The sequence below is a fragment of the Strix aluco genome, chromosome 3, assembly GCF_031877795.1.
Source record: "Strix aluco isolate bStrAlu1 chromosome 3, bStrAlu1.hap1, whole genome shotgun sequence".
NCBI classification, from domain to species: Eukaryota; Metazoa; Chordata; class Aves; order Strigiformes; family Strigidae; genus Strix; species Strix aluco.
The window spans coordinates 62519990-62535263 of record NC_133933.1 but is presented as its reverse complement, the minus strand read 5'-3'; the positions used below and the strand labels follow the sequence as shown (position 1 = coordinate 62535263).

The following is a 15274-nucleotide window of genomic DNA, read 5'->3' as shown; positions in this document are numbered from 1 at the left end:
TCTTATTTAGGGAAGCATTTAGATAGAACATACTTTGCCAATGACCAATATAAAACGGTGTCTGTGTGTTGAAAGAGAAGGTTAAAGGATCTGAGATTATTAATCAAAATAAGGGAGTTAAGAAAATAAATTTAAATAAAGAAGCTGTCTCTTTATCACCACTGTATATTACATTTTATAGTAATAGAATACATGGGAGTGGGCCTAAAACAGACCCTACAGGAATAATTAAAAGGATTTATTAAGTTCTTTTAGAACGCCAGAAATGAAGAAGACAATAAATGGTAGCTGTATTACTTGAGCTGTTAAAAGCTACTTTGAGCAAGTGTAAGCCAGAAAGCTTCCAGATATTTCTTGAACATAGATAATTTAGTTTGTATCCTGTGTGTTACAGTTTGCAAGTGTTTTCATAGTCATGGTTACATTTCTGTTGTTGTAGTGCACCTCAAGTCTAACATTCATTGTCTGGTGATAGATTAGTAGCAATTGGTGAATGCCAAGTAGATATTTCTTTAACAATAATAAATGAAACCCACAGCAGGTGGAAGTTTGGGGCAGGAGAGCCATTTTTGGCAAAATCTGAATGGTACTGCTGATTCTTCAGCCTGATATGCAGAATTTACAATGCAGCTAAGGTTTGGGGCTAGGGGTTTTTGTTGCAGTTTTGTCGTGTTGGGTTTTTTTGGGGGGGGGGGGTGTGTGTTTGGGTTTTTTTGTTTGGTTGTTTTTTGTTGTGGGTTTGGTTTTTTTAAAGAAATCTAGTTACCAAGGCAATTTAGAACTGAAAATGAAAGGCACATGTGTCTGCTATTTAAAAAACATTGAATTGGGCTTCTTGGACAAAGAGTGGTTGGGGTTTTTTTCCTTGTATCATAATTAAAATAAAGATAAAAATGTAAAATACACTATAAAACATTATATATAGTTCTTGATAGCCTGATTTGCTAAATAGAAAGCAGTTATTTTTTAAGCATCTTTGCTGTAACAAGCCATCAGTGCATTAATTGTACTGTCAGTTATGTTTTAAAATAGTTCCTTTTTCTTCGATAAATGTTACTCAAAAAGTCAAAAAGAATGGTTTGAAAAATCAACAAAAAAATATTCTTGTAGCAGACTTAAACATCATTTCCTACTTCATTCTTTTTGTGGATGCTGCTATAAATGAAATATCTTGCTTAAACATAACTGCAACCCAGATATAAGAACAGTTAAGTGGTAGGTTATACATTCTTTGAAATAATCAAACTACACACCACAAAAAACCATCAATGGATAGAAGTAACTGTATTTACACATAGTCCTTCAGGTTGTAACCTGCGTTGCTCTCCTGCTCTGTGGATGGGAAATGGTGCTGCTTTGGAGGGTAAATCCATGCTCCTTGCTGCTTTTTAAAACAGGAAGTGCAGAAGATCACCCCTGCGATAAGCAGAAACCCTGCTGAAATGAATCCCGTATAAACCGCTCCTCCTGGTTCATGTTTACTGCTCTCTGGAATGGTCTGATCCAGAAAATTTGAAATAATTTCTCTTGTGTACCAGGATGTTGGTACTAATCCAAAGATTCCTGCAAGAATGAAGCAGACTCCTCCAGCAAAGCAAGCATGACTTTTGCTGTCTGTGTCCCCTCCCAACTTTGTGCATTTCATTCCAACTGTAGTGATGCAGATCCCAAAGGCTGATAGGATACAAGACAGTACCATGGTGGTCCGTGCAGCCTGGATGTAGATGGGGAGAGAGAGAACCGAGTATTTCAGGGTACAGCTAAACATCCCAGTGCTGTACCATGTGCAGTCCATCCAAAGTCCTTGCATCTGTGTTATAGCTGTTATGATATTTGAACCAACATCTGCATTTACCTTCCAGTTTGGTAGCAAGGTGGCTGTGATATCTCCAAAAACACCAAACAAAGCCAGAATAAAAGCAAAGAACTGCAGACTTGCTGATGCCATGATGATTATCGGCTCTCACCTTTTGTCTGCCTGTTTCTCTCTTGTAAATGAGTGTAACTGGTTGGTAGCTTCGTAGCCAAGGCTGTAGCCCTCTGTGTAATAGGGAGGAGGGGGCGGACGAGAAGAATGAGGGGGAAAGAAAAAGAAATCAGCAAACAAAAAAAGCTTGCATTTAAAATTAGAGCTATCTGAATGAATATCTGAACATGACCCTGCAGCAGATGAAAGCAGCTGAGCAACTGTACACAAGGTACTTGAACATAAATGATGGCAAATGGACAGTGTTTTAGAATTGCTTATAAGAAGGAGCTGCTGCCCTTTCATACATGATTGCAAGCCATCAAGCAAAACTTATTTTACTGGAGTTGTTTTTGGTAATGGTATACAGATTGCAGGCTTACTAGGCAAATATACATTGTAAATGGAACATTAGAAATTTGCAGATTAGGAGTCGTTGTGGAAAAAAGCTGTGATAGAAAATATATTGTACTCAGGTACTTTCTTTAAATGTGTTGATGGCTGTAGTCAGCTCCTGTTGACTATTTTATAACAGTGAACATTGGTAATACTATCTTTTGTAAAGGTAACCTTTTATTTCAGTTATTTAAATATTGTGGGTTTTTGTTTAATAATTTATGAAATATTATGTTTTTGAAGAATAAGATTGAATCTACTTCTTGCAGTATTTTCACAATTAAGTCACGTGACTTTTCTAAATCAGTATTTTATTTTCAGTCAGTGATTCTCAGTCCTTGACTTAGAGCAGCAGTATTGAGCAAGTTGTAAGAATGAATATGATCTGCTTTTTTCTATAAAATAAAATACTGTTTTTAACAGTACAAATGGTTAAAAAATGGAACTGTTCCAAAAATGGAACAACTCAGTTGTGTAAGTGCACTTTTTTTTAATCAGTCAGTCACCTGTCTGAAATAATTTGTAAATTTGCCATGAAGTGGCAGTTTTAAAAATTCATTAAAAAACCTCCCTTCTATTCTTGCATAAAGAGTCAAATTTCATTTGACAGATGAAACATTTTAGGCAAGTATGATAACTGTGCACCTGGGGAGACACAACTGTTGCTGTTACTTCAGCTGGACTGTTGGGATAGCAGCTGAAGAACAGTGGTTTGAAACCTCTGTGACAAGGATTAGAAATGGTGTCCTGCCTTTTGAGTGAGGCTGTATAATTGGCAGGTTTTGTCCTTTATCAGAGTGATAGAGAAAGGGCAGTCTTCAGTCTGGATTATGCTTTTTTAGACATTCTATCTAAATATGAACAATAATATTAAAATTGGCCTTTAGCATTACAACTTTTTTGAAAAGCCATAGTAATGGGATAAAGTTCAAATAAGTGGAACACAAAATAACTGTGGCACTGTACTCTTATTTCAATTCATTATACATAAGACAACAAGGTTTTGATCAGTATGTATTCTATCATTCTTTAGTGGCATTATAGAACAAGTAATCCTCTATATATTGTACTTAGTTTAGGTAATTGTTCAAGGATGTGCTAACTCTGTCCAGCATACATACATGAAAAATGCTTATAGTTAAGGTGAGAATATTAACAGCTACTCATTTTTAAAAATCTTATTTCAAAGAACTGCCTATTTCCAAATCCCTTCAGTTTGTTCAGACTGTGAAGAATTGCTTTGGCAAATAGATACCATTTGCTGTATCAGGCCCATGGGAAAGATGGCTTAACTTCCTTTTGTAGAATGAACTGACATGTCTGGATAGCTCAAAACTCATTCAAAAGCATATTCTGGAACAGCTAATTAGGGTCTTGAGTTAGCCTTTCTCATTGCTTCCTTTTTAAAATTTCAGTATACACAGACATGCAAACAAATGCAAACCACTGCAAACGGTAGTCATACATTACATTTAATGGGATGAACCAAATTAAAGGCATGATAAATTCAAGTATAAGCACTGCAAGTGTAATAAATACAGTTGTGTTTCATTCCTGTTTGTGTAGCACTTACTGCTGGATGTGAGATCTGAGATGTTTTCTTCACTGCAGATGTCCTGGATAAATGCTGTTTCTCTTGAATGGAACTATCCCTTCTCATATAAAACTGCATTGGCATGTATTAACAAAATTTCTTGGAATGTTGGTTTTTTTCTCTTCTCTACAGCAAGTGCATTACTGCTGTTTATTCGGTCTCTTAGTTCCTTCTAGCCGAGAATAAAGGAGTACTTTGTTTTAGGAGTTTTGTTTGTCGCTCGTAAGGGAAAGCAAAGAGATTATGGAGAAAAACACATGGAGGTCCTTAGTCCTAAATACATAATGATATCCAGGTTCTGTGATGAAAACTGTGAACAGTGTTTAAAAGGAGTAAAATTGTGAGAATCCAGAAACTCTGTGGACTTATGGAGGGCGAGGGGTGGGGAGGGTAAGATTCATTTAAATTTAACTGAAAGCCAGAGCCAGAGGGTTTTGTTGGTTGCTGGTTTTTTCTTCTATTACAGATAATCTTATTAAGAGTTTAAATGTCCTAGGAAAGAACTATGCAATTTATTTTAAGTTGTAATTGGAATAGCAGGACATTTCTATTCAGCTACAGCTTTTGCTTACCTCTTTTTGATAGCCTTCTGTAGGTCAGCCTATAACTTGTTAACATTGTATGAGTTTGTATAAAAGAATGAAGGAATAAAGCTACTATTAAGGCTTATATGGTAACTGCAGCTCATCAGAGAAATGGCCTCGAGAAGTTGGTGTGTGAAATCAAGGTTAGGAGAAAAGTCTTGCTGATGGAAGCAGTGATGTACCTGTAGGTTCTGTACCTGACTCGTGGTTTCCTGTGATCCTGTTTGTGAGCCTAGTGTGAATGGAGTTACTACAGAGCTGTTCTTACACAGGAATTAGATTATTGCTATTAGTGCAGTGGCACAGTTATTTTCTGCTGGAAGTGGACCAAAATGAAACCCCTCACATTGGAACAAGATTGCTATGAGATACACTTACCTGGTGTTACACCTAATGTTTGTCTGTAGTACAGTACCAGATAAAATGCTGATACTGAACACTTGGTTGGTGAAGGTGCTGGCTTAGAACTATCTTAGTAGGATCTCAAGCAGTCTGTTTTAATTAGTTGTAATATATTCTGCTTAGGTTTCAGTTCCCCATGAGTAAATTACAGCTTGAAAAAGGTATGTGGGTTTGCTTTTAGTACAGCCCTGTTGCAAGATACATGTATTGCCCATTGTGAGATTGTCAACAGTTAGTAAAAATTTCTCATTTAAGATTATTCTGATTTAGAGTGTTGATTTCATCAGCAAGGCAGCAGACTTCTCTGAATTAAATTGTACTCTGTCATGTGTTCCTCCTACCCTATCAGAATATAAACCTTCATTGTACCAGATACACTAAAACAGCAAGGGGTGAATAATTGCTGTACTATTGACAGTTCAGGATATATCAGTTGAATAATTTCCATATTCATTATTTTGTAAGAATTGAGTATTATTTTGTAAATATTTCTATACTTGGTGGGGTGAAAAAAAGTGTTACTAATAAAATTATCAGCAAATTAACTTGTGTGTTTTAAGTGCTCTTGTGTACTCTATTGGCTTTCATAATTCTACTCTATTTTATGCATATTAAAAAGGTTAGGGAAAAATAGCATGTATAATTTTAAAGGAGTGGCCAATTACAAGTGAAAAGCTTTCGCCTGTATCTGTTGCTATAGTAACCAGGCAGCTTTCCTGGGGTCCAAAGAAAACAGCGTCTATAATGGAACAAATGCTGAGAAGTGCTGTGTTTTGTTTCAGAAGCAGAAATTATTGCCCACTGGCCTTGCGATTGCAGATTGAGCTGTTTTTCTCTTAAACTGTACACTGCATCTAGATAGTGTTTTTTTCTTTTCCTTCAGAAATTTTTGTTAAAGATGCAGCTTCAACTCCCAAAGAGCCCTCATATCTCACTTAAAAGCAGTTCTGCAAAATTGAGGTGACCAGGAGATCCCAAGTGGTGTCTGGTGGTTTTCTTATCCCTAATTTTGTGGGGGAAATACTTTGGTTTATTTCTTGACAAAAAGGTAGATAAACATACACATGTGTAAATAAGCCTTAGTGTTTCTGTTGAAGGAGCTGGTTGGTCATGTGAAGTATGTATTTGCCCTGTTCAAAAGGATAAACTTTTCTGACACTCAGTGTGAACACAAGTTTTTGCTGCGTTCCTGTGGTCTTCCTGACAGGTAGCAGCAACCTGTGGCAAAGGTAGAAGCTATCGACACTTGAGAAATTCAGAAACTGCTTTGGAAAGGACGTTTATGTGCATTTCACTGCAGATTCCATATGTCAAGTTTTCTTTGTCACCTCATTTTTACATAAGTTCGTGTGTCTTTACATTTTAGTAATTTATTTTTTCTGTCTTATTCTTAACTCCAGATTTCAGAAGAGGTGGAAAAGTAGAGAAAAAACACTATCTGTAACATATACTTGAGATCAGCAGTGCTAATACTGGAAACTTGCTGTGGTTTTTTTTTTCATCAGCGCTGTTAATCAGCATTTTCTTTCTCTAGCCAATATTTTCGTTCAGCTTCATAAGTTCTGTCTACGTGAAAAACTTAGGTTGTTTGAATTTCATAATTTCTGTTGAATGCAAATGTAGTACCTCTGCTGCTGAAGCCGTTGTACTGGATATAGATGTACTTGACAGCTGAGCTGTTCCCACTGAAAGTACAACATGGATGGATGGCACATTTGTGCCAGAAGAGTATAATCACATCAGAGGTTACTACAATTTAATTGCTTTTAAAAAACCCCACAAACTTAGAGCAGTTTTGGTTCAAGCAGTAGAAAAAAACCTTCTCTATTTTTGAAGTAGTCTTTTGCTATGGGTTTTCTCAAACAATTGGTACACTGAGAGTGTGCTTAGAACAGAAGCAGTTCTTTGGCCTGAGTGTATCTTTTATTTCAGTCAGAACTAGCACATCTCCAATTTAATGTCACATAGAATCTGTTCTATGAATGCCAATATTGACTTCCAGACCTTTTAAGAAGTTGGATGATTGTTTCTAAAAAAGCAGACTTTTTTAATAGGAGACTGAATATTTTTAAAAGTCTGGCGCTTAAAAATTTTGTATACATTCAGTACCAGTACTTGTACAAATTGTACAAATTTTCAATGTCTTTTTCCACAGAGATTTTTCATTTCTATTGGTGTTAATATCTAGTTTGGAAGATGAACTGCTTTATTCAATGTTGTGCAGAACTGGATTTTTAGTCCAGCCTGTATTTTTTAATACAGGAGTCTGAATTCAGACATTTCTGTATAATACAGTATCTCTATAATTGGATGACATGTTTTGTGTGTTTTATATGTGTATGTGTGTACATCAGAGGGAGGATATTATTCTATTTTCAGACAGAGGGACAGTGACCGTTCTGTGAACTAAGCTGATTTCAGAACTATAAAAGAATAAAACAAGCTTGAAAAAAACCTTTATAGAATAATTCAGATATAACTTTGGATGAAGGGTGATACAGTGCAAATACAGAGTTGTATGGTCACTTAAATGGAATGCAAACTTATTTCTTCCTACCATTCCTTTAAATAGACTAGAATTTTAAAATTTTAATATGTTGAAAAGTAATTCCTTGGCTTACATTTTAGAAAAGCCCTAGAGCAACAGAAAACATACAGGGAATGGGTTTGATTTCTAATTATAATACCAATTTTCTCCAGCTGCCCTTCAGCCTGTATATCAAATATTGTCTAATTTGTGTATCATGTCAGAATTGTCTTGTGGAAGGATCTGAAGAAAGAAGTGCTAATTACTTTACAGATTACATGGAAGTTGTTCTAGATGGAGGAAGTGCCATGGGGGAAAAAGTCCTAAGTACTAATGGTATATGAACTAATTGGAAATATGTAGATAACTAAGACTAAAATTCTGTAGGGCCTTGAAAGTTAAGCCAAATCTTTATATTCAAATACTATGACATTAGTCACTGCACAGCTGTGTTACCTGTCACAATAACGTCTTCCTGTGTTCTGCCTGTTTCTTAATGTCTAGATGCTGAACTTAGAAATAATGTGTCTCAGAGGAATATATCTACTCAAATTTATCTTTCTTTTCCATATAGGTGGATGTGGCTGTGGTACGTTTCACTCCATTGGTTCAACCAAAGATACAGCAGCCATTCAAGCTAGTAGAAAAAGTGGTTCGAAGTGTTTTTCAATTTAGAAGAAAATACTGCTTCCGTGGAATCGAGTAAGGATCTTTAATGAAGATAATGTTGTTTTAAATCCATCAGCTTCTAAATCAATTGAGAAGCACTTGTAGCTATGCATTTGATTTTATGTCTCCCGTTTAAATTTGTTATCATCAGATCAGAATGTGTTCATCAGATCTTTTCCATTTCAGAATGATTTCTGAAGACAAAAGTATGACATGAATCTTTCTGCTGTAATTATACAATAATCACTGTGCATTTTTGTTAGTGCAGTTGAAGTTGTTAAAATTACTAGGATAAATTGGTGATCTTTCCAACAGTTTGTCTGTCTCAGAAACCAGAAAGAACCACTGACCACAAAAACAGCAGCATTTGTTGATTGAGTTAAAAAATTATCAAAATTCAGAATGAAAGATGGCAGTGGGAGGAGGGAAAACGTCATCCGTGGGAAATTTTACTTATTTGGGGATAATGTCAAAAGGTCAAATTCTTGTTTCTGTGCTTGCCCTTTTATGGAGTTCTTACTGACTCCTTAAAAATCCCCATGTCTTACTGAGGGAATTTACTAGGTTCTCAACTGAGAAACCTGCAGTCTGTTTGCCAAGGATCCTGTTAAAACTGCAGCATAGCCACGTGTCTGACTTGGTATGGGAAGAACTCAGCATTCAGCAGTGTAGAATGTGTGACAGAGCTGCTGTTAGGATTGGAGACATGCTGCAGCAGATCGGGCTAGCTGGATTTTGTTGGGCATGGTTTTGGCCCTGATGCAGTCTAGAATGAGGGTGGATGCCACCTTACTGACCTACGAGCCTTTTATTGTCACTATTTTAAAGGTGAACATAGAATTTTGCCTCTAGTTTTGAGTTTTTTCACTTGAGGCAGTGAATGCCATTGATGTCTGGGATGCAGACATTGGATCTAAAATGAGTACTGATTTGCCTGTGTTAAGGTTTGAGTATGCATTTGGAGGTGGTTAGAAAATGAGGTATCTGAACTCTAGATTGATTTGTATTCGATTTACAGGGTGGTGGTGGTGGTTTTTTTGTGAAAGAATGGTTTCAGTTGACAATGTAAGCAGAAGGCATGTGCAATCAGTGTCTTTACATTGTGCAGAATATTATTGCCAACGTTTAAAAAAGCCCCAACTATTGTGTAATCTCCACTTGCTTAATAACTGCTGTACGTTGTTTTGAGACAAGGAGGGGAATCCTGAACTTTTGGACGTCATGTATCCCCTAGCAGCTTATCATACTTTAGCCCCAGTGTGCAGCTAAAAACACAATCTTCTTATTCTTTAGCTGACCTGAAAAAAAGTAGCAAATTTTGGTGTATAATAAGGCTATTAAGTTCATTATAAGCTATCTATCTACCTGTATATCACATACACTGTATAAAAACAAGGTAATAGAATCAGTTTACGTTTGTGTGTAAATTCTGAGATCTGAGAGACATGGCATATAACATTAAGCTATTAAGTCCATGAAGAAAAAGAGTGTAGTTTGACTTGCTGTTCATGGGCATTTATAAGATGGTTCCTGGTCTGTATATAAAAGGTGATTAAACATTTTTAGCTCCAGGTACATCTTTTAACTACCAAATCAAAGGAGAGAATAACTTAAGGAGGGATACCAAAATAAGGATTCAAGGTTAAGGATCTAGATGCTGAACTAATGGGGACATTTTTGACCAAGGCCTGGAGTAGCACATACATTAAACCAGATTGTTCCCAGAAGTTCCATCCTTCTCATCATTTTAAACCCCTTCTTAACTTTGTATTATGCCTGCCCACCAAGAGCAAAATATTGCTTACTGACACAAAGCCTTTTGACTAGCTTGTCTATCCACCCTGCAAAACACGGCTGGAGGTGCGGGGGTGCTTCTGTATTAGATGCAACAGCATTTTTAGGTCTTACGTATGACAGAGGCAGATAATTTGAAAATTGAGACATGCACATGAACCGTGTGGAAATTTTTTGCCTTCCTGACCTGTTGTAGCCAGCAGTGTGCCCAGGTGGCCAAGAAGGCCAATGGCATCCTGGTTTGTATCAGAAATAGCGTGGCCAGCAGGGACAGGGAAGTGATCTTACCCCTGTACTCGGCACTGGTGAGGCCGCACCTCGATTACTGTGTTCAGTTTTGGGCCCCTCACTACAAAAAGGACATTGAATTACTTGAGCGTGTCCAGAGAAGGGCAACGAAGCTGGTGAAGGGTCTGGAGCACATGTCGTATGAGGAGCGGCTGAGGGAACTGGGGTTGTTTAGTCTAGAGAAGAGGAGGCTGAGGGGAGACCTCATCGCCCTCTACAACTACCTGAAAGGAGGTTGCAGAGAGCTGGGGATGAGTCTCTTTAACCAAGTAATAAGCAATAGGACAAGAGGTAATGGCCTCAAGTTGTGCCAGGGAAGGTTTAGACTGGTTATTAGGAAGTATTTCTTTACAGAATGGGTAGTTAGGCGTTGGAATGGGCTGCCCAGGGAGGTGGTGGAGTCCCCATCCCTGGAGGTGTTCAAGAGGTGGGTTGACATAGCGCTGAGGGATCTGGTGTAGTTGGGAACTGGCAGTGTTAGGTTAACGGTTGGACTAGATGATCTTCAAGGTCCTTTCCAACCTAGATGATTCTGTGATTCTGAGAACTACTGCCAAGAAAGAGATAGTCCTTTCAATAGTTTGCACTTTGTAGTATGCATTTTTGTGAGGCATTAAAAATCACTTGAGCTAATACTATTCATTAAAATTTGGGGAAGTTGTAAGAGAGCGGTGTGAATGCATCTGGCCACAGAGTAAACATGTATGTTTCCATTTGCTTAGATAATCAGCTATATTAAGAGTGCCAGAGCTAAAATGATGACATACTTAATAGTAAACCTGTATTAATTAAATTCCCAAGAGGATCCTGTTTTTCTTTAGGGAAACTGAATTGTCTCTCTGAATTGTTTGACTTTGTTTGTCTTCTCCCCACACCTTTTAGGACTTTGTTTCCTGAAAGTGGACGTTTGAAAAGAACAGAACAGCTGATGATGACAGCAAATGTTGATCCAACTCTGCGTCCTTTTCAGCTCTCCATGTCCCAGTTTAGAAATCTGTGCAATACGTACAGGAAAATGTGTGATGAAGACCCAAGCCTTTTTGTGTACAATTACAGAGAGGAACTAAAGCTAAAGAAGAAGACGGATTTGCTTATAAGTACCAGTCAGCCTGAACAGACTGAAGAGGAAAATCAGTTGTAACAGCTGTAATGCAGCAGACTGCCTTTTTTATTAGTTTTAACTCCTTGATCTAGAGGTGTTGACTCAGTAAGAGGAAGCTTATATATTCCTGTATCTGTGCAGGTATGGAAGAACTACTTTTGAGAAAGTGGTAGAGGGAAGAGGGCTTTCTCATTTTATTTATTCATTCCATTCAGCTGCAGGCAAAAGTGAAAAGACAGTCCAGTTACAAGGTCCCTACAGGTTCTTTTTACTTCAGGGGAATGGCTAGAACACATACCAAGAACAAAGTATTTTGTGAGACATGTAATTAGGTTGGGATACTTCTGAGATAATTGAGTTTTGTATGAATGAAAGTGCATTATTGAAACATAAGAAAAAATACTTTTCATACTTCAGCATGTAAGACAATGTTTGGGTTTTTGTGCTCTTTTTATCCTGGAGCATCCTACTGTGAAGAGTAATTTAAAAAACAAAAGCCAAAAGTCTTGTATAAATATACTCAGGTGACTGCCTTAAAGGATGATAAAGTGCACAGATTGCCTCAAGGTCTGCTAGTACTCTACTCTTTTATGCAAAAGCAAAGAATTTGGGATTTAAAGCTCCAACTAGAGAAAAGCAGCATGATAACAAGTAGAAAACATGGCTATACTTATTTGTCTTTTACTGTACAGGCTGGTAGAGAAAATAAAAAATACAGTCAAATAAAAGATTACAGGCCAAGCTTTGTTTTTGTATTTACACATATATATATATAAAGTATAAACAGCATCTTAAAACTTACAAAAATGAAATTTCTGCACTGTTGTGCACTAAAACACATTAAAATAACTTAATTCTGCTTTAAATAAAGCAAAAATGAAAACCAAAGAAATAAAATGCCCAAGGTATTGAAAAATTCATTTTGCAATGCTACTCACTAGCACCTTTTCCACATTACTTAAAATACTAAGGAGGCCATCCTTCCCTTCCCCTCCCCAAGAACACTACATCATCTTAATAACTGCTTGAAAGGGATGAACTAGTTTACAGACCTTGGCCAACTTAATCTATTTTGATCCACAATAAATTAAAATAACTTAAGAATCCTTTACAGCTGTTTTTGTGGAAAACAATGTATTAGTGCACAAAATCAGATAGTAGTTTTCCTGCAGCTTCCATGAATTTACTAGTTTTAAAGCAAAATAAGTTTGTGGAATTTTATGTGGACTTCAAATGAATATTTTAAATATAGTGCTTAGAAAGCTAGGATTTCCCGTGCCTCTCCACAGCTTCATAAAAACAGTCCTCATTAACTACAGATGTTAAACTCTGGACGCTAAATTCTCTCTCTAAAATAGAGTTCAGATCCAGGTTTGCAGCATCAGAGTGACTGTCAAGGGACTGGTGACGTTGTTGCATTGCCATTAAAGTTCCTCTGTTACGCTTCGTGCTGTTTACTTTTCTCTTCACTGGGCAGAAGTGGCCACGCACCAGCTTTGGATGCTGTCCTGTCTCAAAGCCATCTCCTTCCTCATTTTCAGGAGCCTGATCCCGTTCAGAGTCAGTACTCGGTTCCTCTGAAATCTTCAGCCGTTGGAACTGTATTTCAATGTCTTTTGTAGGGCTGCCCTTCTTTAGGCCTCGAAAGTCATCATCGTCGTCATCATCGTCACTGAGAATATCAGATTCTTTGACAAGAACGTTAGAAAAGTCGGATGCACAGCTCTGTACATGTTTATCGGCAGAGGAATTTTTGGGCTCCTGTATGCTCTCGGCGGTGTGGCAGCTGCTGCTCTGCGTACTGCTGCTCAGGCTGCACTCATCAGAGTCCTGGAAGGTGCCTTTCCCCGAGTCACCATTCCACTCGCTACTGGATGACTTTTTCAGTAGCTTCAAGGACCTCGTGGAAGCTGTGCGGAGGAAAAAGTCAGGTTTATTTTTTCAGCAAAACATCAGCTGGTTATACAATCTGTCTCAATAGCCCATTTATAATTACAGTGCATGTAGTCTCATTTGATAATCATCCCAGGTCAGATGCGACAGCATTCTGATACCGACAGTGCAATCCTGTGTCAGAGTTTTCATTCCACCTACCCCAGGGCTATATGCTTGCCTTTATGTGTAATATGTACAAAATCCTCCAAAGATTGTAGTAATGATTTACACACATCCGTGGGAAAGCATGACTGATTCAGGCACCTCAAGCAGTGGAGGGCCAGGTTGTAGGTGGGAGTTGAACTGTCCCAGTTCCTGTGATGTTAAGGGGGTTTTACAGAGAACTGATCAGATGGAGAAATACTACTCATTTAACTAAACTCTCTGAAGCCTGTACTTAATTGGGGTATCTGCTGGGATGCAGATTTAGTGCACTGAAAGAAGCAAGACCCCTGCCTTTTGCCAGTTGTTTTAGTGTTAAATGTTACCAGGGCCGAGTTACTAAAGGAAACCCAGAGGAAAGAACACTAATACTGCACGCTGAATGGAGTCTGTTTCTTCCCAGCAAAATTAATTGGGGCCTTATTAAGTCTTTCCTTAAGAGAGCTAATGACATCACAGTGTCATAAGCTTGCTTATCTCCTCTAGCCCTTGTCATGCACTGAATTATGGAGAAACTACCACCTTCCCGAGCACAAAATAGAAGTGGGATTTGTGGGTCTGCCACATGACACACTACAGTCATGGTAATAATTGCAAATCTTCTGCCAGCACTGGCATCTCCATTTTTCACTTTGAGAACGTGTTTCTTACCCAGTTTGGCTGTGGCAGGTACACGGTTCTTGAGTGGGACAAGGCGATCTTTACATGTTTTCTCCAGCGGTAGTTCACATTTTATGTGACGTCTGAAATTCTCCCGCAAAATAGAGCGGATCACCTTTACGATGTTAGTCTTGTTCTCACAGTCACTGCAAGTTTAAGAAAACAGATAACCTAATTTTCCACTGTGAAGTTAGATGCTATCAGGATAAAGTCTGTCTGCCTCCTTTCTGCTGATGGGCTTTAGTGCAGTGGTTTTTCTAAAGCAGCTTGCTTCAGTAGTGGTTCTGCAGCTATCATCTTTATGTGCTACTATTATACTTCATGAAGTTAAACACTGGCATAGTGCCTGAATTCAAAGAGTGAGAACCACATCAGAAGTGCTGATGCAAAGGTCACGCAGGGGAAAATCTTTTATTTTTTTAATTCCCTTCATGTGATTTGTTAAATACAGCCTCCATGTAAAGCTTACCTGCTGCACAACTGAAAAATTGTTTCTGGCCTTCCTTCTAGTTCTGACTTTGTGTGAATCAGTTCCCAGATACAGCTGTTCTCTGTTCCTGTGCATGGAAGGAAACGTTATTTTTGTATGTACTTACAAAATCTTCAGCATTAGAAAGTCCAGTGTAGAGCTCCTCCACTCTGGAGGCAGTGTTAATGTAGCCATGGGTAGATCCACAGATCTCACCTGAGATGGAACCCAAGGGAAGGAGAGTCCCCTGAACTCAGCCAGTTGCAGCAGCCTAGTGCTGCCTTTGATAACTTCTCTCTTGGAGAGTTGCTTTCCCCCATTCTTACTGCTTCTTGCAGCCTTAAAAGGCCTTCTCCCAGGTGCAGAAAGCCTTTATTTGCTCTAAACACCTAGTGACACTTTACAGAAGATACAGAACTGGATAGGATCATAAAGATCAACTCGAAGGGAAAATAAAAACAGCCCTCTACTACCACAGATGACACAGTCAACTTTCCCACATTTGGGAAAATTCAAGGGTCAGCACACACAGCATAAGGGCGTCACCAGGACACCAACCATGGTAAATCACCTTCCTGTTCATGGTATCTTTTCATTGGGGATTTCTATTGTCATTCCTTCACGTCATGTTTTATCTTCCTGAAGTCATGGAAGAAGCCAACATACCAAATGAAGAAAGTCTGTTAATGTATCAAGCCTGTACCTCCTGAGTGTAGCGGCAACAAT

General features: G+C 38.1%; 3 protein-coding genes across 11 annotated transcripts in view; 1 reads left to right on the top strand and 2 right to left on the bottom strand.

The window, feature by feature from the left end:
• The window catches only part of TFB1M (transcription factor B1, mitochondrial), a 34497-nt gene extending 22447 nt beyond the window's left edge, over positions 1–12050 (top strand). For all 6 annotated transcript variants that reach the window (XM_074818821.1, XM_074818820.1, XM_074818823.1 and 3 more), the window contains 2 exons: positions 8044–8171; positions 11103–12050. In XM_074818821.1, coding sequence (XP_074674922.1) covers positions 8044–8171; positions 11103–11361 — 387 coding nt within the window. In that variant the 3' untranslated portion in view covers positions 11362–12050. The remainder of the gene's footprint in view (positions 1–8043; positions 8172–11102) is intronic.
• Positions 1289–4008, bottom strand: CLDN20 (claudin 20). Its single transcript, XM_074818827.1, has 2 exons — positions 3936–4008; positions 1289–2040 (listed from the first exon to the last, which is right to left on the bottom strand). Exon 2 carries the CDS (start codon positions 1946–1948, stop codon positions 1289–1291), a length of 660 nt encoding a protein of 219 aa, XP_074674928.1. The 5' UTR covers positions 1949–2040; positions 3936–4008.
• A 2-nt stretch (positions 12051–12052) lies between the features above and the next one.
• The window catches only part of TIAM2 (TIAM Rac1 associated GEF 2), a 92058-nt gene continuing 88836 nt past the window's right edge, over positions 12053–15274 (bottom strand). For all 4 annotated transcript variants that reach the window (XM_074818805.1, XM_074818806.1, XM_074818807.1 and 1 more), the window contains 3 exons: positions 14549–14636; positions 14071–14225; positions 12053–13232 (listed from right to left, as the gene is read on the bottom strand). In XM_074818805.1, coding sequence (XP_074674906.1) covers positions 12586–13232; positions 14071–14225; positions 14549–14636 — 890 coding nt within the window. In that variant the 3' untranslated portion in view covers positions 12053–12585. The remainder of the gene's footprint in view (positions 13233–14070; positions 14226–14548; positions 14637–15274) is intronic.

What these genes read in the sequence shown, in the direction of transcription:
- CLDN20 (XM_074818827.1), bottom strand. Translation starts at nt 1,948, where the DNA reads ATGGCATCAGCAAGTCTGCAGTTCTTTGCTTTTATTCTGGCTTTGTTT.